We start from the raw sequence: 24,487 nt of genomic DNA, 5'->3' as shown, positions 1-24,487 counted from the left end.
ATTTGTATATGGAGCTGGACACAAGAAAATAAGTGAGATGGTTTCAATTCAAATGGTTTGTGGGAAAACTACATATATCCCATGTATCTATATTACTCCGTAAGGGTTTTGAGATGTGAAAAGATTAGAATGAAAACAGTAATAATATACATAATTCATATTCATAATGGAATTAAAAAGGAAACAGTGAGAAATAGTTAAGTAATCGGATGTTTTCGTTTTGTAGTGTTTTGTATTTCATATGCGAATATATTTTGCACAATCTTTCATAAATCAAAAACAGTGATTGAATAATAATAATGATATAATAATGATATAATAATAAAAACGCGTTCTCAAAGAAGGAGCCATTGAATTATTAGTTACTATTCTTCCCACGGACTAGACTTCATGCTACGTTGTTAATTAGTGGTGGATAAAAAGGTCTCAGAAAAATTCCAAACTTTTAGATTAACTATATTTATTTATTTTGGTCATTATGGTATAATATTCGATCCTTAATTTGTTAAATAAAAATTACATCAACTGTCCCTCTCATTTATGGGTAAACTATAAAAAGTGTTAAAACTTAACAAATAGTTCCTAAATACATTTTTAATAAGCCTAAAATTTATAGAACTCATTTTCGTATCACCGTTTATTTTAAAATTACATAAGTTTGAATTTAACTTGCTTAATATTAATCGAAACATCATACAAGTATTACAATCATTTAATATTTATTTTTAATATACTTTATTTATATATAGAGATATATTTTAAATAATAATTATTATAATATCCTATTTTTATTTTATTAATTTTTAATAACACCAACATATAATACTTCAAATTATATTTCGAATTATTATTTATATATACATACATCACATATCTATTTACAATTAATTGTTCGTGAATCGTCGAGAGCAGTCGAAGGTCAATTGAATATATAAAATAGTTCAAACATTTTGAGACTCAACCTTACAGACTTTGTTTATCGTGTCGGAATCATATAAAGATTAAGTTTAAATTTAGTCGAAAATTTCCGGGTCGTCACATGTATCTACTTAGCTTGCTTACAGCATATGCTAAGTCGGGTCGAGTACAACTCATTAGATACATTAAGCTGCCAACAATTCTTGAATACTCTAATTGGTTAACAGGTTCTCCTCTGTTCTTAGCTAGATGTTGACTCGTGTCAATGGGAGTTCTAGCTACATTAGAGTTATTTGCATTGAACTTCTCAAGAATTTTATCCACATAATGGGTTTGACTTAGAACAAGTCCACTTTAGGTTCGTGTGATTTTTATTCCCAATATCACATCTGTCAAACCCATGTCTTTCATGTCAAACTTCGATTTTAACATGTCTTTTGTAGATTTAATCATCTTCTCATTACTACCAGCAATGAGCATATCATCTACATATAGACAAAGGATAACATATCCATCTGGTGTGTCTTTCACATAAACACATTTGTCACATTCATTGATCTTAAATCCTAAATCAAGCATGACATGATCAAACTTCTGGTGCCATTGTTTGGGAGCTTGTTTTAGTCCATACAAGGACTTAACGAGTTTACAAACTTTCCTTTCTTGTCCAGGCGCTTTAAACCCCTCGGGTTGTTCCATGTAAATCTCTTCTTCGATATTTCCGTTTAGGAAAGCGGTTTTCACATCCATTTGATGTACTTCCAAGTTTCTAATGGCGGTAATGGCAAGTACCAACCTGATTGAGGTTATTCGCGTTACCGGCGAATATGTATCAAAGTAATCTAGACCTTCTCGTAGTCTATAACCTTTGATCACCAACCTTGCCTTATACTTATCAATGGTACCATCTGGCTTTAACTTCTTCTTGAAGATCCATCGATAACCTAGTGGCTTACATCCCGGAGGAAGATCTACTAACTCCCAAGTGTGGTTTTGTAAAATAGAATCTATTTCACTTTTAATGGCCTCCTTCCATTGAGGTCCTTCAGAGGAAGACACCGCTTCATGGTAAGTTGTAGGTTCATTTTCAACCATGTAAGTGTGAAAATCAGGACCGAATGATTTTTCTGTCCTTGCTCTTTTGCTTCGTCTCAGCTCAAGCTCTTCTTCCTCAGATTCTACTAGTTCCTCATGAACTTGTTCATGAGGTGTCTCAACTTCAACATGTTCATTCGCAATGCACGGAAATACATTTTTAAAGAACGAAGCATTTCTCGATTCCATGATCGAACCTTTATGTATATCCAAAATCTTGGATTCATGCACAAGGAACCGATAAGCCGTACTGTGTTCAGCATATCCAATAAATATGCAGTCAACAGTCTTTGACCCTATCTTTTGTGCCTTAGGTAGTGGAACAGCTACCTTTGCTAGGCACCCCCACACTTTGAGGTACTCATATGATGGTTTTCTTTTCTACCATAACTCATATGGGGTTTTATTCCTTTTCTTTTGGGGTATCTTATTTAAAAGATAGTTTGCCGATAGGATGGCATCGCCCCACATTGACTGGCTTATACCCGAACTCACCAACATGGCATTCACCATTTCTTTCAAGGTTCTATTCTTTCTTTCAGCAGTGCCATTTGATTGGGGTGAGTAAGGTGCAGTGAATTCATGTCTAATGCCATTTTGCGCACAAAATTCAGCAAAAGGTGCAACATATTCGCCACCTCTATCACTGCGGACAACCTTGATTTTCCGTTCAAGTTGATTCTCAACTTCATTTTTATATGCAATAAATTTCTCAATTGCTTCATCTTTACTTTTCAATAAGTAAACATAACAATACTTCGTGCTATCATCGATAAACGTAATGAAGTACTTGTTTCCATTCCTCGTTGGAATGGATTTCAAATCACACACATCAGTGTGAATCATATCAAGGGGTTCGGTTATTCGTTCAACCGATTTGAAGAATGATCTTGTTAATTTGGCTTCAACACATGTTTTACATTTATAGTTTGAGTCAATGTGTAACGTTGGTATGCAATTCAATTTAATTAAGCGACGAATGGAATTAAAATTAACATGACCTAGTCTACCATGCCACACATTAGAAGACTCAAGCAAATAAATAGAAGTAGTACTTGTTTTATTAGCTTCATTGTTAATAACCATTGCATTTAGCTTAAACATGCCATTAAGGGCATAACCCTTACCAACATAAACACCACTTTTGGTCAACACGACCTTATCAGACTCAAACACAAGTCTAAAGCCAAACTTATTCAATAACCACCCAGACACAAGATTCTTACGAATCTCGGGAACATACAACACATTAGTCAAAGTAAGTTCCTTTCCAGAGGTCATTTTCAGGATCACATTTCCTTCACCCTTGATATCAGCTATAGCAGAGTTTCCCATAAACATCTTATCTCCACTAGTAACCTCTTTGAAAGTTTTAAAGAGGCTCTTATCAGCAAACACATGACGGGTAGCCCTAGTATCAACCCACCACTCTCTGGTATTAGAACCAACCAGATTAACCTCGGAAATCATAATAGTGAGGCCAGAAACCATAGCAACCAGGTTGTCAGCATCATCAACCATGTTAGCTTGTTTAGAAGTGTATTTCTTTGGCTTAGTGCACTGATCAGCACGATGACCCAGCTGGTCATAATTAAAGCATTTACCAGAGAAATTTTTCTTCTTGGCAACACCCCCTTTAGGTCCAAACTTGAACCCTTTTCCCTTGTTACTCTTCTCAGTCTTCCCTTTGCTCTTACTACCTTTTGAGGATTGACCGTGTTCAATAATATTAACCTTTACTGAAACAGGGGTAATGCTCCTTTTAAGAGCAAATTTGTTGTCTTCCTCAATACGAAGACGGACCACAAGGTCTTCAACGGTCATTTCCTTTCGCTTATGTTTCAAATAATTTTTGAAATCAACCCAGCTTGGTGGCAGTTTCTCAATCATAGCTGCAACTTGGAAACCCTGACTGATTACCATTTTTTCCGCATGTATGTCATGAATAATGACTTGTAATTCTTGGATTTGACTCATAACAGTCTTAGAGTCAACCATCTTTAATTCCAAGAATTTAGCTACTACCCATTTCTTGGTACCAGCATCTTCAGTCTTGTACTTTCGCTCTAAAGACTCCCATAATTCTTTGGCAGTCTCTATTGTGCAGTACACGTTATAGAGAGAATTCTCCAAACTATTCAAGACATAGTTCCGGCACAGGTAATCCAAATGTTTCCATGCCTCAACCGCGCTCACAGTTTGAACATCCCCATCAACAAGTTGGGGAGCGGTTTCAGTTAAGACCCTCGCAAGGTTCAACGTTGTCAGATAAAAGAGCATCTTTTGCTGCCAATGTTTAAAGTCCACACCAGTGAACTTTTCAGGTTTCTAAGCATGAGAAACTACCGCATTCGGTAGTGATGCAACTGTCGCAACAGTAGCGTTAACAGCGGAGGAGCTTGGGATCGATACTGTCACACCAGTATTCGTAGCAGCAACTGTAGTAAAATCCGGGTTCGACTGAGTATTCATTCTGAAAAAGAAGTCGAAAACAAAATTAATAATCACGAATGAAAGTAATTTTATTTCCACACAACTTTGTATCCTTCAAAACTTCACATAATTACCAATACTAATAAATTCAAAGTTCTTCGATATGTATTAACCGAAAATAAAATCAATTTTCACTATGCAAATATATAATAATACAATACCGCATACAGTAACATGTTAAACAAAACATAAATATTCAGCTATAAAATTGCATTCATATTAACAAAGCAATAAAACAAGATAGACCATTAAATATAAATTAACTAATATATAAGTAATTTAAATTTTTGGTCTACTGAATTTACATTGAATAAAACATGTTCGGCCCATTAGTACAAATAATAATCATATCATATTACTGGCCTAATATACATGGATAATCGATTTAATAACAGTTTACATGCGATTAATATATCAGTAGTTTAACAGAACATGAGCATAATCGATTTAATAACAGTTTAGAAGCGATTAATACACACACAATCTGTATATCAGTAGCAAATATCAAAATATATTATTGATCAATGACATATTATGTATGCAACCGAATATGTCAGGTCTTAGTGTCGTAACTCGCAAGGATCTGTTTAAGATTGTTATAATGTATGCTTATACGAAACTAAAAACGTACATATTACAGAAACAGAAAAATTCATATGATGTTCATGCTATACAAATATGTAATCATAAACTGAAAATTAAATCGATCAAACCGAATAGAAGGGATGAACCGGGCTTGTGTTTCACACAATTCCCTTAAACAGATTCGTCGTCTGTTCCCAGGGTACACCGGTTCGAAGCAGCGTACTGCCGGACTTATAACACATGCCTGAAAAATAGTCGGATGCGTGAAACTGAGATGGAACAGATTTCGTGAACTGTGTAGTTGCAGGTTATTGTTGTGTGTTTAGTTTCTGCAGATTGATGCACTATTTATTTACATAAAAGTTGCAGCTCAATTATTTCAACAAGTGAGTGGGTAATCATTCTATATCATGATCAACCATTCCACTCAATCATTCCAACAAGTGAGTGGGTATCTAATCAATCACCTGTGGGTCTCTAACAGCTCATCACCAAGTTGGACAATCATGATCCAACTACAACTGTATGGACCAAAAATAAATCGTATTGCAAAAACAGGCCACGCACGGGCCGGAATTTTCGAAGCTGCATTCGTGCGGGCACGCCCATTGGATCACAGGAAATCCCAAGTTTTTGCACCCCCCACCCCCCGCGCGAGAGTAGGTGCTAGAGTGTAACAACCCTCACTTTTCGACTTCTAAATTACTGAATTAACCCTAGGGTTATATGTCTGACTATATGTATTAAGGGTTGTTATATACAATTAAATATTGACCGAATAGTAATATTTAGTCAACAATGTACGCTTAAATAAATAATATATTATTAATTTATATAATTTGACATAATTTAACTAAGTATATAAACTTTGTATCACTTTTATTATTTAGTTAATGTATTATATATTTAACTATATAATAAATCCAATTATATATAAATGTAATAATATTTACAAACTTACTAAAACTATAGTTTAATAATTAAAATCATAATTATTATTAAAAATACAAAATACCGAATTATTTATTATTTTTATGCAAAATTTGTATTTATTAATTAAATAAAACAAAAATAAAAAAAAATAAAAATAAAATATTATTGACAAATATTCTTGGAAAAACATTAAATAAATTTGTTTATTTACATAAAAAAAATCCTTAAAATAAATAAATAAATAAATAAATTACTTTTTAATTAAAAATTTTAATGGAAAAACTACTTTTATTATTTTATTTTGTGCATTATCCCATGACCTAACATTTAATACTTTTTGATTTTAAAATCCCATTAAGAATTAAATATTTCTTTTTCTTTTAATTATTTTATTCTTTTTACCTAATTTTTTCAAGTATAAATACCCCTCATTTCTTATTCAAACTCACACCAAAATTTCTCTCATTCTCTCTTTGAAGAATTACTACTAGTAAGTATTCTTTTCTTACTTTTTATTTTTTTTACTTTTCACTTTTTACTTTTTACTTTTTACTTTTTACTTCGATTATTATTTTTACCGAAATATGTAAATAATGTAATAAATTATATACAATTAAAAATAAAATAAATAACATGTATACACTATTACTATTACTAGCACCTATAGCCTACTACTTATATTGTAACATAAAAACATTTTGAGATATGTATTAGAGATGTATAGATCTTCGAACTTTCTTGACGAATGGTTTCTATGAGATTCTAGGCAGAGGGTTTGGATTTCCGATTTAAAGGGTCCTATGGCTCAAGCCCCTAGATCTAAATTAGCCATTCGAAGGGAAAGGGGTGATTGGAAGCTTATCTAATACGACAAGTATCCTAAAATGGAAAACACTGATAAAAGTAGAAACTCTCTAGTCATAGAAACTTAGTAAAATAAGAAACTTTCTAAAAATGAAAAGTTTATAAAAATAGTAACTTACTAGGAATAGAAACTTAGTAAAACAAACTATACTTAAACACATACTTAAACTTAAACATGGGCAAAACACTTAACTACTCTTAAATGTCAATAGGTTGACTTTCCTGCTCACTAGTTCAACTCTTTATTCCGAGGAATAACACTCTCTCTACTTACTAAGGTGAATTCATAGCCCCTCTTTAATTGCTAGCAAACTTACTTACTTTTACTTGGGGTGAGACACATGCTGTTTTTACTTTTTACACTTTAGACACAAGTACTCAAACTTTTATGCTATATACATGCTTTGTCATGCTAAATCCATGCCGTAATATCGTTAATTGTTGAGGTATAAGATGCAAGCTTAGTTATTGTGAGTTTTCATAGTTCTCTTTTTATCTATAATTTTGGGCTGAGAATACATGCGCTACTTTTATAATTGTTTTTATGAAATGAATACAAATACTAAAACTAATTTTTCGTGAGTTTCATATGATCCCTTTTACTCTTTACATTTTTGGGCTGAGAATACATGCGCAACTTTTATAACTGTTTTACACGTATCAACTATTAAACTATGATATGTTGGGCTATGACCAGCAAGTCCCCAACCAACAAGTATAAACGATAACTTGTTACGGGGTAAACTTGAAAGTCTAGTCTAAATACAAGTACCAACTATTAAACTGTGATATGTTGGGCTATGACCAGCAAGTTCCCAACCGACAAGTATAAATGATAACTTGTTACGGGGCAAACTTGAAAGTCTAGTCTAAATATCAGTACCAACTGTTAAAACTATGCTATACCCGGCTATGTCCGACTAAGTCCCTACAGTGATATTTTTAATTGCTGCGGCATTCTTAATTATTGGGGATAGGCCTATCGGGAGTAACGTCCCCGATACATTTGACTAAGTCTTTGTATTACTTGATAATGAAATTAAACGACAAGGACAGAACAACTTGTCACGGGGCAAACAACGTTTAGTCTAAATATCACGCACTGGCATAACTTTTTGATCCTGCGGGAGATCAACTTTACAAACTAAATCTTGTGGTCTAAAACAACGACAAACTTTTTGTTAAACCTATGAACTTCACTCAACCTTTTTGGTTGACACTTTAGCATGTTTTGTCTCAGGTACTGTTTGATTCAAGCTCTTATACTTACTGCTTATGTGATGCTACTTGGACATAGAATCAAGAGATATCGCATTTATTACTTCTGCATGTGAACATTTACGATATTGTTATTCCTGTCATTGTAACGTTATTTCATTTTCCACTGCGTACTCATTAAAGTTAAATTCATCATTTAGTATTGTTCTCGTTTATTATAATATGTTGGTATGTTTTGAAATTAGTGACGTTTCTTCCAGACCCTATTGGGAGGACGTTACAGATTGGTATCAGAGCATAACCAGGCTGTTATAGAGAACCAGGATTGCATTTTTATGTGTGCCTTACTTGTTAGCTAGGGTGCCTTAGCAATCTAGGAAACTATAACCTTTCCTGCCTTAGAATTAAAGCACTTCGGATTGCCCCATAATCTTAACGATTATGCTTTAATAAACTTGACTTAAAGATTCTAATCAAAATATCCTTCCTAATGTTAGGATGTCTAATTATTATCAAACGACCAAAATGAATCTTTTCAAGCCAACCGAAAAAGATACTGAAAGGTCTTCCACAGAAAGACCAGTCCAAAGTCCACCTTATGGCTTTGGTGGTCCTCCCTCACCAAATTATAGCCCAAATACTACTCTAAAGTTACATGGGTCTCCTGAATACTATCCAACCCCGAGGAATAAAGACAAGAGGAAATGTTTTGAAAAAACTGGGTCGTCAAAGAAAAGATTCCGATCTCCTTTCTACGATGAAGTTGATGCCAAGTACGAGCTCATGAATCTGCGAAAAACTACCGATGACCTAATTCGCCATATTGCAAGGATCGATTTTCAAATGAAGGAAAAAGACCTAGCGATCAAGAAGCTCATGGAGGAAAATGCTGAACTAAAGAAAGAGATAAAGTTGGTGAAGTATGAAGGTGATAGAAATACCCGATGGGGGAAGCAATCTCTCTCTTGCCTAAGAGAAGATGTTGACCTTAGATTGAAGATGGAGGAAAACCGCGTGAATAATCAACTTTCTATAAGGGACCACAAGTACCATGTAATCAACAATGAAGTTTCTAACCTTTATGATAATCTCGAGTTCCTGCATGAGAAACAAAAGGCGAGGAACAAGAAAGTTGATGAGTTTATGAAGAAGGTGGAGGATGAGAAGAAGAAATATGAAGATTACTTCAATCTTAATATTTCCTAGATTATTTTTCCAATTCCTTGTCTATGCAAAGGCTAGGCCTTAAACTATTTCTATCCCCGAATCGTGTAATAAGAAGGCTTGTTTAAATCCTTGTTCTTAATAAAATAAAGTGTTTCGTTTATATCATATTCATCTTTATTCCACTTAATTTTTTTTTTCAAACTTATGACCTATCAAGTTTATCAAACTTCTATATGTTATTGAAGATAACAGTTCGTCCACAAGCTCCTGCTACTACTTCAAACACTAGCGTATCTTATGCCTTTATGCATCGGTTTGCGAACCGGAAAATATTATTGGGTTATCACAGTATACGAATTGAAATTCTTTAATCAATATCTGGTTACAAATCTCAACACGTCATACCACCATTATTACATAAATGGATGACACATCATATCTTATCATATATTATCATGTCTATAAACTTTGTCTACCACTTATCCTAAATTTCCTCCGTAAATTACGGAAATCTTTTTGCTATAAATACGTATTCAAGGAGACGAATATATCATTCGGTATTCAATACCCATTTCATATCAAACCCTATTCCAAACATATAATATGAATTTCTCAAACTCTTCAAGCTCCCACGGCAGCGTAACCGGAACAAACGAACCAATCAGCCATCATCTATTCTGGATGAATTGGGGATGGGTTCGTAGCCGACTCAATCAATGGAGACAAGAAGAAGGTGATCCCTTCCACCAACCGAATTCACCTATTGGCGAAGAACCTGAAGCGCTTACCGGCGAACCAGTCCGAAACACCATTTTCTCTCTTCTTTCCAGGGTATCCCGTCACGAATATATAATATCGAAGATTCTAGATCTTATTCACCCCCTTGTTCCAACCACCAATCATCCCGGAATAATAGAAGAAGTCAACGAGCTTCGCGCTCGAGTAGTGGCTCTAGAAAATCTGGTACGAAACCTACGAACACCAGCAGCAGCACCAGCAGCATAACCAGCATCACCACCAGTACCATCAACATCACCACTAATAGCATCAGCTTCATCAACAACAACATTCGCATCCCCCGCCTCAACAACACACTCAGTACCTCAAACATCAACATGATACGCCCCATAGATACCAAGGAATATTAGCAATAAAGAGTTAAGATGTATTGACTCATTCTTCGTGAAGAATTATATATGTATACCTTATATATATATATATATATATATATATATATATATATATATATATATATATATATATATATATATATATATATATATATATATATATATATATATATGATTTGGAACAATAATAAATCTTGTCGTACTAAGCAATTACGTGAGAATCTCAACTAGTATGTACTACTTGGTAAATTCATATCACTAATATGCTATGATGTACACCCTTCGCTAATGACTTAACAATTGTTAATCACTGCTTCAGCACAATAAACTCCATTTCATAATAAATCAAGTATAACGATGAATGTATTGATTCATAACTTCATTAGCGAAATATTTCGCAACAATTATGAAATCTCTAAGATTTTGGAGATTATTTACTCTCGTTCCAAACCGCAAATCAAATGAGTTTAATATATATTAACTCATTAAATCCATGATTATATCTGAAGAATACATATATGAACGTATATCTTCATAAAGATTGTAAAAACTGTTAATTGTGAAAATATTTTAACGGGTAGGTAATACCCGAGAAATATTTACATCTCACATAAATACACTGTACATTCTTCAATTTCGATTCATAAATCATTAATTATACTCACTGCCTTCACTGTGATACACAATCGTTTTCATACAAATTTAATTACACATTCTAAAATTAACATACCAGAATTCAAGTAAAGCTTTAGCAGGTGTTATCTTCCTAAAGATCACTACATTCATGAATTATATTCATTCGTATTCTATGATGAATTATCACATCAAACCACCGAAATTATCATCAACAACGCCTATTCGTTAACCATTAGATCCGTTGACGATTACAATCAGCGTTTAATCATCTAAAAAAATAAAATTTCTTGAAACCATCTCGGATTGATAACCAATGATTCAGATATGGTAGCATTAAATGCAGAGGAAACAAAAGAATTTTCCTCATCATTGGAACTTAGAAATTCTGAGATATCACTGTATCTTTCGTTATAAATATCCTCTATATTTCTGAAGATATCTTTATAACGATTCTTGTCAGCAATTAATTATCTCTTTGCGATATCTTTATCACATCATAAAGGAAACTGTTTTAGTTTCTATATTCTGTAAAGTTCAAGTTTAAATTATGAATGATTTGAAGTAGTGTTGGGAATTGAAGCATGAGTTAGTATAATATAATGACGTCAGGCCAACGTGATTATATTACAGTAAGTCATGCTAAATTTTTAATGGAAGATGATGATTCATAGACTTTATAATCATCATTTGCCATGTTACACGACTCTTATCTATTTAAACTCTAAAAATATCAAGAAAATATTTTTCTTGACAATTCGGTCTTTTCCGAATATTCTGGTAATATGACAAATCAAATCGTGCTATTACCTTTCCTTCTGCTTTGAATATCATGATCATTCGAAACTTCATACCTACGAATTCTGGACCGTTACTTGCTTTACAAAAGCATGAAGCTTCGACATATAAGGAAAAATATAAATCCCGATAACAACACTGAAATTACAAACCGTGTATATCAATGCGTATAGCAATATAAAGACACAGGAGAACTAAAAACACAATAAATTCTAGAGCATAGTAGAAGTAAACAGACTCCTCTGGTGGGAGTTGGAAAAGAAGGATGATTGTGGCGATAACCAATATAATGTCAAAGACAAGAACTGGATTGAGCATATTAACAAAACTTTTGGAAGTATGAATTGAGAAAGAAAGTATATAAGTGGTGAAGATAATGAAACGGAAGAAGCTAATTTATAGCAAAAATTCCAGACACAACAATCGAGGCAATTCACCGCCTTTAATTAAAGAAAATCCTAATTTTTGTAATTACCGAAAAATCAAATCTTATAAAGATTTCGAAGATTTCTTTAATTCCTTGAAATTCGGAAATCAATCGTAACTACGTCAAAAGTTAAGGCAAACAATTAATTTTCTCATTTACTCTTTTACGATAGCTTCGTTTATACTCTTTCTATAATCGAATTACTTTATCCATATTATTTAATGTCGATAAAACTCTAATTCATCATTCTTGTTATAAAGAATGACGATCTCTATCAAATTTCATGACTATGATTTTCATGAACTCCTCTCTGTTTTGTCTGCCTAATATTGCAGCATAAACGCTCAAGGTTTTAAATGAGCTCAATATTATTCATAACACATTTCATGTATCCAATTTACTGAAATGACTTGCATAACATCATCATTTTGAATGATCTCTGCATTAATGATAAAATGCACTTCGTAGAAGAACCTATAGAGATTATGGTTTGTATGACTTAAACACTTGAAACAAAACAATATTCTATCCTTTGGAAAACACGCAAGGCCCCGAACATACCTGGGAACGTGAAGACCAAATGAAACAGAAATATCCCCATCTCTTCTCAACCGCTGATGCATCCGAGAAGTCTACCTAAAACTTCGGGACGAAGTTTTTATTAACGGGGAGGTACTGTAACAACCCTCACTTTTCGACTTCTAAATTACTGAATTAACCCTAGGGTTATATGTCTGACTATATGTATTAAGGGTTGTTATATACAATTAAATATTGACCGAATAGTAATATTTAGTCAACAATGTACGCTTAAATAAATAATATATTATTAATTTATATAATTTGACATAATTTAACTAAGTATATAAACTTTGTATCACTTTTATTATTTAGTTAATGTATTATATATTTAACTATATAATAAATCCAATTATATATAAATGTAATAATATTTACAAACTTACTAAAACTATAGTTTAATAATTAAAATCATAATTATTATTAAAAATACAAAATACCGAATTATTTATTATTATTATGCAAAATTTGTATTTATTAATTAAATAAAACAAAAATAAAAATAAAATAAAAATAAAATATTATTGACAAATATTCTTGGAAAAACATTAAATAAATTTGTTTATTTACATAAAAAAATCCTTAAAATAAATAAAAAAATAAATAAATAAATAAATTACTTTTTAATTAAAAATTTTAATGGAAAAACTACTTTTATTATTTTATTTTGTGCATTATCCCATGACCTAACATTTAATACTTTTTAATTTTAAAATCAAATTAAGAATTAAATATTTCTTTTTCTTTTAATTATTTTATTCTTTTTATCTAATTTTTTTCAAGTATAAATACCCCTCATTTCTCATTCAAACTCACACCAAAATTTCTCTCATTCTCTCTTTGAAGAATTACTACTAGTAAGTATTCTTTTCTTACTTTTTATTTTTTTTACTTTTCACTTTTTTACTTTTTACTTTTTACTTTTTACTTCGGTTATTATTTTTACCGAAATATGTAAATAATGTTATAAATTATATGCAATTAAAAATAAAATAAATAACATGTATACACTATTACTATTACTATCACCTATAACCTACTACTTATATTGTAACATAAAAACATTTTGGGATATGTATTAGAGATGTATAGATCTTCGAACTTTCTTGACGAATGGTTTCTATGAGATTCTAGGCAGAGGGTTTGGATTTCCGATTTAAAGGGTCCTATGGCTCAAGCCCCTAGATCTAAATTAGCCATTCGAAGGGAAAGGGGTGATTGGAAGCTTATCTAATACGACAAGTATCCTAAAATGGAAAACACTGATAAAAGTAGAAACTCTCTAGTCATATAAACTTAGTAAAATAAGAAACTTTCTAAAAATGGAAACTTTATAAAAATAGTAACTTACTAGGAATAGAAACTTAGTAAAACAAACTATACTTAAACACATACTTAAACTTAAACATGGGCAAAACACTTAACTACTCTTAAATGTCAATAGGTTGACTTTCCTGCTCACTCGTTCAACTCTTTATTCCGAGGAATAACACTCTCTCTACTTACTAAGGTGAATTCATAGCCCCTCTTTAATTGCTAGCAAACTTACTTACTTTTACTTTGGGTGAGACACATGCTGTTTTTACTTTTTACACTTTAGACACAAGTACTCAAACTTTTATGCTATATACATGCTTTGTCATGCTAAATCCCTGCCGTAATATCGTTAATTGTTGAGGTATAAGATGCAAGCTTAGTTATTGTGAGTTTTCATAGTTCCCTTTTTATCTATATTTTTGAGCTGAGAATACATGCGCTACTTTTATAATTGTTTTTATGAAATGAATACAAATACTAAAACTAATTTTTCGTGAGTTTCATATGATCCCTTTTACTCTTTACATTTTTGGGCTGAGAATACATGCGCAACTTTTATAACTGTTTTACACGTATCAACTATTAAACTATGATATGTTGGGCTATGACCAGCAAGTCCCCAACCAACAAGTATAAACGATAACTTGTTACGGGGCAAACTTGAAAGTCTAGTCTAAATACAAGTACCAACTATTAAACTGTGATATGTTGGGCTATGACCAGCAAGTTCCCAACCGACAAGTATAAACGATAACTTGTTACGGGGCAAACTTGAAAGTCTAGTCTAAATATCAGTACCAACTGTTAAAACTATGCTATACCCGGCTATGTCCGACTAAGTCCCTACAGTGATATTTTTAATTGCTGCGGCATTCTTAATTATTGGGGATAGGCCTATCGGGAGTAACGTCCCCGATACATTTGACTAAGTCTTTGTATTACTTGATAATGAAATTAAACGACAAGGACAGAACAACTTGTCACGGGGCAAACAACGTTTAGTCTAAATATCACGCACTGGCATAACTTTTTGATCCTGCGGGAGATCAACTTTACAAACTAAATCTTGTGGTCTAAAACAACGACAAACTTTTTGTTAAACCTATGAACTTCACTCAACCTTTTTGGTTAACACTTTAGCATGTTTTGTCTCAGGTACTGTTTGATTCAAGCTCTTATACTTACTGCTTATGTGATGCTACTTGGACATAGGATCAAGAGATATCGCATTTATTACTTCTGCATGTGAATATTTACGATATTGTTATTCCTGTCATTGTAACGATATTTCATTTGATATTGTTATTCCTGTCATTGTAACGATATTTCATTTTCCGCTGCGTATTTAAATTCACCATTTAGTATTGTTCTCGTTTATTATAATATATTGGTATGTTTTGAAATTAGTGACGTTCCTTCCAAACCCTATTGGGAGGACGTTACATAGAGTAAAATATGGAATAAGGTCTTGACATAGGTTTGGAGATAAGAACTTATATACCTCTCATAAGTTTATCTCCACTCCTATGTGGGACAAGATGCATTCCACTAGATTTCCATATTTTTGCATCAAACACACAACATTGAGACTCGATATCTCATTCACATTCTATCCGTTTTGGACACGCTTTAGCTCGTTTTAAAGTCTTCGTCAAGGACTACAAAATCCACTAAATAGCTACTAATATGTATTACGTTATCATATATTAATATGTGTCCAAAGTTTGGTAAAAACCATTTGTTTTATCCAAAATTTCCAACAGATATATAATAACTTTTTTATATATAAAATCTATCAAAAAAATCTATAACAACCGAGAAATATTATTAAAATCTACCAAATTTGTTTATTACATTATGTGTGTATGATACAAATATAATATTGTACAATACTTTACAACGTGTTAACGACTTTTACAACGTGTTAACGACGACTTTAAATGTTGCTGTTAGCAAAATGCTACAATACATCCATATGTCGTTTAGTTATCATATATTTGCATTAAACATAGTAAATTAAGATATCATCCATGGTTATACACAATCAATCAACTTTTAAATTATCTTTCTCTATAAGCAATAATAATAACCAATGTAGCAATAGCTCAGTAGTACCTAGTATATTTAAAGCTGGGACTTACCATGTGAAAGTTTGGACCTAAAACAGAAGCAGGTTTAATCCCCACTCTAAATATACACCTTTTGGACCTAATAATGGTAGTTCACAAGCTCTTTCAGTATATAGTACACCCTCCATCTCAATTTTACTGTCTACGGACAAAAAACACACAGTTTAAGAAAAAGTAATTGTCACATATACGGACAAAAAACATACGGTTTAAGAAAAGGTAAATATCACATATTAATGGACAATAGAATTGTTATGGAAGAGTTGTACATTAAGGGGTTTATAGGTTGTTTGGAAGCATTCCATTTTCACCTGTTTCACATCTATAGATTCAAACAACTCATAGGTCGTGACTCGTGACACTTAACTTCCTCTACAATAATATGATCATAACGAAAACAACTCGACTAAATCATAACATTACCCTTTACCAGTTCACTATATATCAAGTACTAAAAAGCGTTATCAGTATAACGCAACTTTACAACTTACAAACGATCAAATATAAACATAGTACCATATATGCTAAAAGACTCGTTGAAATAAAGAACATTACAGATTACACAGACGTTAGATCCTGACTGAGCATTATTTACTAACCAAATTGAAACCATGAATTCAAACTTTTACATCTTTTTATCCTATTTTTTTTTTTTCTTCTCCTTTTCTACCATCAGTCTAAAATATAGAAATGTGGAATATGAATCCCATGTTTAAATCTGAGTCACAAAGAATAAGCTGTACAACAAAGAATTTTACAAAGCATAGATGCTATAAGCGGTTCAAACTGATGGGGAACGTTGATCATCACAGCCTTTGAGGAGTGCAATCAGTTGAGATCTTGAATGGCTTTGTCTGTTGTTAATAACATCTATGTAAGTTCTAAGCCTATAACGATCCGAGTTTGTGATAGAAAATGGAGGATTTAGAATTAGTGAAGGTCCTTCCACTAGAAGAAAAGTTAACAAACGCACTGCTTTTGAGTAAAACGCCGATGCATTTTCAACAAAACCCATATATTCGTCAACCTACACAAAACACTCATGAAAATCAAAATACTTCCAGAGCCGGAATTGAGCGAGACTAGATCAATGTACAGCTTCCACATTTTTCAACCAGGGTTGCAGAACTCTGAATTACTCGGCGAGTACTCAGTTTTTGCAACTCGGCGAGTACTCAGTCAAACTCGTTCAAAAGTCGGGATTACTCGGAGAATCTTTCAAAACTCGGGATTACTCGGAAAATCATTCAAATTGGTCAAAATCAGTCAAGGTCAAATATAGTCAGCATCCAAGTACTCCCAAAGTTGCCGAGTACTCCCTAAAAAGTCCCAACCGAGTACCACCCAAGTAGGGATTTTTGCAACCTTGTTTTCAAGTACAGGTAGTACAACACGATAGTTTTATTACCGCAATTAATCATCTTAGTTAATAGAGTGCTATTTACGTTTATACATAGCAAGTAAAAAATTCTAAACAAGTGAACAGAGAAAGACTTACAGCCCCATGTTTGCCAAAATTAAGGGCAGCCTGAAATATTGTTTCCATTGCATCTGGCATTCCAACATTTCCTGGAGAAAAAAATTATATATATTATTATTAATATGCATATACGCATTGTAACTTATATTTCCTGTTTGATTTAATTACATATATATTAATAATTAATAATAATAATACTTGTCCTGTTATCTTCTAATCTTTATTTAAAACCAGCAATATTAAATAGCGTACCAGGCTCGATAACCTTCGCAAGTTCCTCAGCATTTTCAACTTCACCAAGAAATATTCTTTCAATATGACTGCAAACGTCCTGTGGTGACTTGGCAGTTTCCAGACATTTTTGAATATCGGGACTATTATTAGAGGTTGTGCGTGAAGTTGTTATCTCTAAACCTGGACTATTACTGACAGCTGAAGCAGCCTGTGTGTGACATATATCCAGTGCTAGCTTCCATATTGCAAGTATCACAAACTGTATCGAAAACGCTTCTAGTCGTTCTCCCGCCTCAATCTTCAATTATTAAAAACAGATAACACGATTAACAATCAGAAAATAACTGGAATACGTACATTCGGCAGATAAAAATATCTCAAACAAGGTTGCAAAAATCACTACTCAGAGAGTGCTCGGTCGGGACATTTAAGGGAGTACTCGGCAACTCGAGTACTAGGATGCTGACCAAGTTTGACTCGATTTTGACTGATTTTCCAAGTAATCTTGAGTATTGACCGATTTTCCGAGTAATCCCGAGTTTTTGACCGAGAACTCCTCAAGTTTTTTCTTTGACTTTGACCAAGTTTTGACAATAATTCCGAGTTTTGGTCAAATTTTGACCGATTTCCCGAGTAATCAAGAGTTTGACCGAGTTTTTGACCGAGTTTGACCGATTAAACGTACCTTGTCATTAACCAAATCAGAGATTGTGGATGCATAATCCTGCAATGACTTAATTCTAGCAATGCTGTCAGCTGGCGGCTGTTCCAAAGCATCGATTAGATCAATGGACCCATGAGAAGTCCCGGAGGGTGCAGAACATTGACTTTCGAAACTCCCGGTGTGGCGGACTTTACTGGCGGTACCGCCAATGATGGGTAATGGTGCACTAGACATTGAGCGGGCATCTTTAGAAGGTGATTTTAACGCTAATTGGTTCGCCTTTGATACACTTGCCAAAGAAGAAGTATCACCCAAGGGACCAGATACTAGAACGTAATCCCGATCAATCAACTCCAAAGAGTCCACTACTGTTCGATGCACGATTAAAAAAAATAAGCCAACATTGACAAAAGAAGATAGTTTAGGCTCCGATATAACATCTATTACTAGAGGTGGCAATTTCGACCCATTTACTTATGAATAGGTCGGATGTGGGTCGTGCTTTGTACATACATCTATAAATGGTCAAACATACCTTTAGAGTCCGCGTTTACCGGTTTATGGTCAATAGATCTCAAAGATTCTTTTAGATTTCCTTCTGACGATCTACGATTTGCAGGTGCAAAACCAATAACATCTGGTTTGTGTCTAGAACGGCTATATCTATACGAAATTTCCATGTCTTTTGACAAGTCTCGTCTATTAGTTTCAGTATCTAAGGAGAACCCGTAAGTAGATCTCAAAGGTGATCTCGTAACTATAGTTGGACTTTCATCAGGACCATTAGAATCGTCATCTAGAGTAAACGGTAGATCTTCTTGGTTATTTTCTTCTTTGTTTCTAAAACCCGGGCTTGTAGAAAAAGAATATCCGCCTGTTGTTCTTCGTGGCCTACTATCTCTGCATGTACCAGAACAATATTTTACTACTTCGCAATTGGCATGCAAAATTGATGAAGTAAGATTATTAATAGCTGAAAAAGTACCACCGTTCAGATTACCTTGATAATTCATCGGGTTTAGTTTGGGTGAAAAATGGGTGTGTAAAGAACTCCTCAAAAGTCAACCTTTCCACTGTTCATCACAGTAATCAAATTCATAACAATTAGGATTAATGGATCAGAAGTCTTAATCTGTTATAAATAAAAAACCATGGGACGAACTAAAAAGGAACCATATTTTTACTACTTGTGATGAGAGTGAGGATGATGGTGATAAAATAATCTTAATTCCGTCATAATGTAAAGTTTGTTTTCTTTCATGCGTTTTGCTTTATTTCATTTTTCATTTAATACTAATATACTAGACCTTTCACGTTTTCTAATTCTTATGTTATACTAGTTACACCATAACTACATGTTTAAAGAATCACTTTGAATACCATATATGTCTTTCTTCCGTAGTTCCGCCAATTTTCGTATAACATAATATAGTATAATGTGTCTTATTATCATTATACATTATACATAACATACATAATAGGCCAAAAAATTAAAAACAACTTTCACAATGTTGTGCACTATCTGATCTAACAGATACACTAGATGTGGCATTTCAACGCATTGAGAATTCGTTCCTGGTTGTGTAATAACACAAAGGGGTCAAACAGGACACATCAAATGTTTACTTTGGTAAATTTCAAACCAGTTGAAAGTCACCCAATGTTTAGTTTTTTGTGCATACAACCCAAGCCCAGTCCGACCCATACTAAAGAAGACACGTTTCAAAACAAGTCCGATTTCACCTATTATTCAACCCGCCTACCTTGCCATCTCTGACTACACTGTTCCTTGCTTCAATAAGATATGTAACTGCTAATTTGATATGACTTTAAACCACACATACCTGGATTTTGTCGCAATAATTTTCGACACAGGTCCACGCACTCAGGACTTAAGTCCTTCGTATCGGGAGGAAACTGCAATTCCGTTGATTTCATGATGTTTTGAAGCAACTACACAAAAAGGTTGAACAAAATGTAAACCACTATCAGGTCAGATTATCAACTTAAATAATTTCAAAAAAGACTCCTTAGACCCCAAACAACCGATGGGAAAATTCATACCTGAATTTGATTGTTTCCTGTAAATGGTGTTTTCCCCGTTACAAGTTGGAATAAAATGGCACCAACACTCCATAAATCTGCCTGTGTTTACATTTTTTGTTTTCATGTACAAATTTACCAAATATATTCTAAGAAGACTAAACTATATGTTATGCATTGTTACAGATAATAGCACCTTGGCATCATACTTGTGGAGTTGCATAATTTCTGGTGCCATATAAAGTGGCGAACCACATAAGGTTTCGGCAAGACCTCTAGGCTGCAAAGACCTGCAAAGTCAACTTGATGTTAAAAAGCATCATTGAGTCATAACACATGGTTTACAGTCAGATATATGGCTAGAATTATGTTACCTTGCAAAGCCAAAATCAGCAATTTTTAATGTTGAATTGTCCTCATTTGTACAAAGTAGAAGATTCTGTTCACCATAAAAGATACATAAGAAAAGAATATAAACTGTGAAATTGAGATAGCTATGACTGTAGGTGCAACGTTTGTTTTCATAAATCTTTAGGATCTAGAGATTCTAATTTCGACTCCCCATAACTCCAAAAAGACTAAAAAAGTATATGATATCCCCATGCAAGTGTTTATGTACATGGTATATAAGGTGTACATTTACTCACACTAACATACAGAACGTTAAAAGTCTTGAATGTTGACACTCATTGTAGCAATTTTAACCAAGAGTGTTCACGTTTATACAATTATAAACAAGGATAATAAGTGATGCCCATTTAGTCTTGATGTTATCTAAAATTTAAAGTTTCTCCTATAGCAAATATTCCATAATCATCTTTCGACAGTGACTATCAATGATCATGCTTTGACAGACGACTTACAACATAAACAAGATGCAGATGAAAGACTAATACTAACCTGAGGTTTTAGATCTCTGTGGATGATTTGATTATCGCGAAGGACTTTTAAACCAGCCGCTGTAATATAAACACGCTTCGGAAACTCAAACACCAATGGCAATAACAATAATCCAAATAAAAAGAGAGAGATTCTGGCAGATACCTAACTGCTGCATGAAGTGCACCGAGGTCGATTTGGGAATTCTACCTTGACGTTTTTGAATAAACACAGATAGATCACCTCCTCTGCAATATTCCAGCACGAGATGTATCTTGCCAGGCTCCTAATTCCAGACACATGAGACTTCAAGAACAAACTCAAAAAAGGTTTTGCCAAACATAAAGTTTCAACGATTCAACTATACTATCCATTTAAATTCATTCATCAATTTTATATTGTGGGTTTTAATAATGTCATGGAAACCGGACTACACAATATTTCATAACAAATCACATAACAATTGCCCTCTTAGTAACATACTAATCATATTTCATAACAATCCTTGTTAAACTACCAATAAAGATGCTCCTTTTTTTTGCGTTTTGTTACCTCTCAAAAAGATAACTTTCATCAAACATAGTTAATCAAGCATCAACCTTACAAACAGTTTCTGACTTTGCTTCTATTCGCAATCGATTCTAAGGTTTAAAAGCTTGATTCCATCAATCCTAACTGCAACTCTATTATATACATCAAATACCCACATTAAACACTACTGTATTCCACTGATCACACTATATTTGTAACCTTTATATTTGCTTACAACACATCCCAAAACCCAGTAATCTTTTCCATCATGTAACATACCTACAGTTTTCTATCACCAAAAAAAAAAAAAAAAGAATACATATATTATTTGGTAAAGTTCAAAAAATGTGGTTATCTAACTATTTTAAACAAGCAAAACAAATCAGACAATTATACTAAAACCAACAAAAAACTTGAAATAAAAGAAAGTGAATATAAGAGATGACCTTGATCATATCATGCAAACGAATTATATTAGGATGATTAATATTTCTCAAAATATCAATCTCAGACATCAAACTATCTTCCAATTTTTTGTTCAATTTTCCAGTTTGGATCTCTTTAATCGCAACTTCGGTTCCATGAACCTTATGTCTCGCAAGCCACACCACTGAGAACGAACCGAACCCTAACTGTTTCCCAACAACATAATCACCAACCGATCGAACTCTATAAGAAGATGATTGAGCCATACGTTTACTAAATTCAAAACCCTAAGTTAAAGGAATCAAATTCTGCTACTGGTTTTGGTTGACATGTGTCGAATTTAGAAGATGAAATTGATTGATTTTTGAATGTATTTGATTGATTGATATTTTTGTTTGATACAGAATTGGAAGTCTTTTTGTTTTATATGATTGAATTCATTCAATTTTATATCTATAATGAAAATGATGATGATGATTAGATGGAGTAATCGATAAGGTCAACCGTCAACTAAGATGAATTTATTTAATCATTTATATCTTTTTACTTTGTTGTATGTTGTGTGTAAGGTTTCTTTTAGAAGGTTTTTGGGTGGCTAAAAGCTATTGTGTGCCGTGTGCATAATGCGCACGATTCGATTCAGATGCGAACAAAATTTCGAATTTTGAAAATTTTAGTTACGAAAGTATGCTACTGTAATTTTGTATTTGTATAACTGGTTAAAAACGACAACTTTTTAAGTATACTGTTGGTTGGTTTTTTATTGCTATTAGTTTTTTTTCAATAATTACACTTTGTTCAGAAATCATTATTTCTCGATAAATACACTTTGTTAAGAAAATCAATTTTTTAGAAAGAAAATATACACGAGTAACATGAAAAATAAAATTTACCAATTTATATATATTTTCACCTCTCAACTTATATAACTTCTTTTTTTTAACGTCTACATCGACATCGAATACTTTCATTTGTCACTCACACCCGCGTTAAGAGAAAATACTTCACACACCATCGTCGCATTGAGTACCCGGTGTGCTTTGAATTAAACCGAGTGGCTTGGGACATACACCTTTATTCACAACAGAATCTTTAAGAAAACCTCTCTCGCGGATTTGAACGTGCGCCAACTAAGACTCATATCCAACTCAGAGTTTATATCACTAAGGCAATGTCTCGATCACTTATATAACTTCTCAATTATGGGGCAACATCTATACTATAAATTCAATAGCTCTTTGATTTGAATGATTCATACAATATTAGTTTATAACTCTCTACTTCATCAAATAGTTAATAATATAATATAATATCAATTATACGAGAGCTTTCAACGGTACCCGTGCTGCTGCTGTCACCCTCCTATCCACCCAGCAGGTTGCCGATGATAGTGAGTCGCCCTGTCCTCGCCCAACCTCTTTGCCCTATTTCTTTTCACTCTCACGCAGATACGAGAACAAGTATATGTTGATTAAATTTTTCATTTATTAATTTTGGTTGGAGCTTGAAAGCCATATTCGTGTCTGCTGAATGTATATGTATAAAATATATGTATATGTATATGGTTGAAGATGAAGATAACTATATTTTTTCTTATAATTTTAATGGTGGGGTTCAGTAATAACTAGTGGAGGATCCCTCGCTCCGCGTCGGGACTCCGTTTCGGATATAATTTGTTGTGTTTGGTTCGTAAAATTATTTAGTGTTTAACGGTTATGTCGGTTAAAGCTATCCCAAGTCGTACAAAAATTTAAAGGCGGTTAAAAATTTAGGTGGATTTGTTGGGGAGTTTTATGAAAAATAAAGAAGCTACGATTTGGCCCCTTGAACTTTAACTTTAGACCCCTATGGAGTTTACATTTATTACCCTGAGAATTTACATTTGGCGACCTAAAGTTTATAATGGTTCTCAATGTTTAGTGTGGTGTCATTGTGGGTACAACC

At 33.1% G+C, this 24,487-nt stretch overlaps 1 protein-coding gene across 2 annotated transcripts; it reads right to left on the bottom strand.

The window, feature by feature from the left end:
- Window positions 1–16,765: 16,765 nt before the first annotated feature.
- LOC139877366 (serine/threonine-protein kinase ATG1c-like) lies at window positions 16,766–22,969 on the bottom strand. Of its 2 annotated transcripts, none has more exons than XM_071864793.1 (13): window positions 22,564–22,969; window positions 21,752–21,872; window positions 21,608–21,666; window positions 21,082–21,146; window positions 20,904–20,997; window positions 20,729–20,809; window positions 20,509–20,617; window positions 19,665–19,737; window positions 19,200–19,564; window positions 18,686–19,032; window positions 18,019–18,298; window positions 17,785–17,855; window positions 16,766–17,313 (listed from the first exon to the last, which is right to left on the bottom strand). In XM_071864793.1, exons 1-13 carry the CDS (start codon window positions 22,807–22,809, stop codon window positions 17,068–17,070), a joined length of 2,157 nt encoding a protein of 718 aa, XP_071720894.1. In that variant the 5' UTR covers window positions 22,810–22,969; the 3' UTR covers window positions 16,766–17,067. The 2 variants fall into 2 exon arrangements, with proteins under 2 accessions (XP_071720894.1, XP_071720901.1); XM_071864800.1 differs by having other exon boundaries at window positions 18,686–19,029.
- Between the last annotated feature and the right edge of the window lie 1,518 nt (window positions 22,970–24,487).

This window comes from Rutidosis leptorrhynchoides, chromosome 1 (assembly GCF_046630445.1).
Source record: "Rutidosis leptorrhynchoides isolate AG116_Rl617_1_P2 chromosome 1, CSIRO_AGI_Rlap_v1, whole genome shotgun sequence".
In the NCBI taxonomy this organism is placed as follows: Eukaryota; Viridiplantae; Streptophyta; class Magnoliopsida; order Asterales; family Asteraceae; genus Rutidosis; species Rutidosis leptorrhynchoides.
This window is presented reverse-complemented; position numbering and strand designations above follow the sequence as displayed.

Coding starts and splice junctions, on each gene's coding strand:
- LOC139877366 (XM_071864793.1), bottom strand. CDS start 22,809: ATGGCTCAATCATCTTCTTATAGAGTTCGATCGGTTGGTGATTATGTT. Junction 21,873..22,563: donor GTTTGCATGATATGATCAAG/GTCATCTCTTAT, acceptor GTCTGGAATTAG/GAGCCTGGCAAGATACATCT. Junction 17,856..18,018: donor TGCGAAGGTTATCGAGCCTG/GTACGCTATTTA, acceptor TTTTTTCTCCAG/GAAATGTTGGAATGCCAGAT.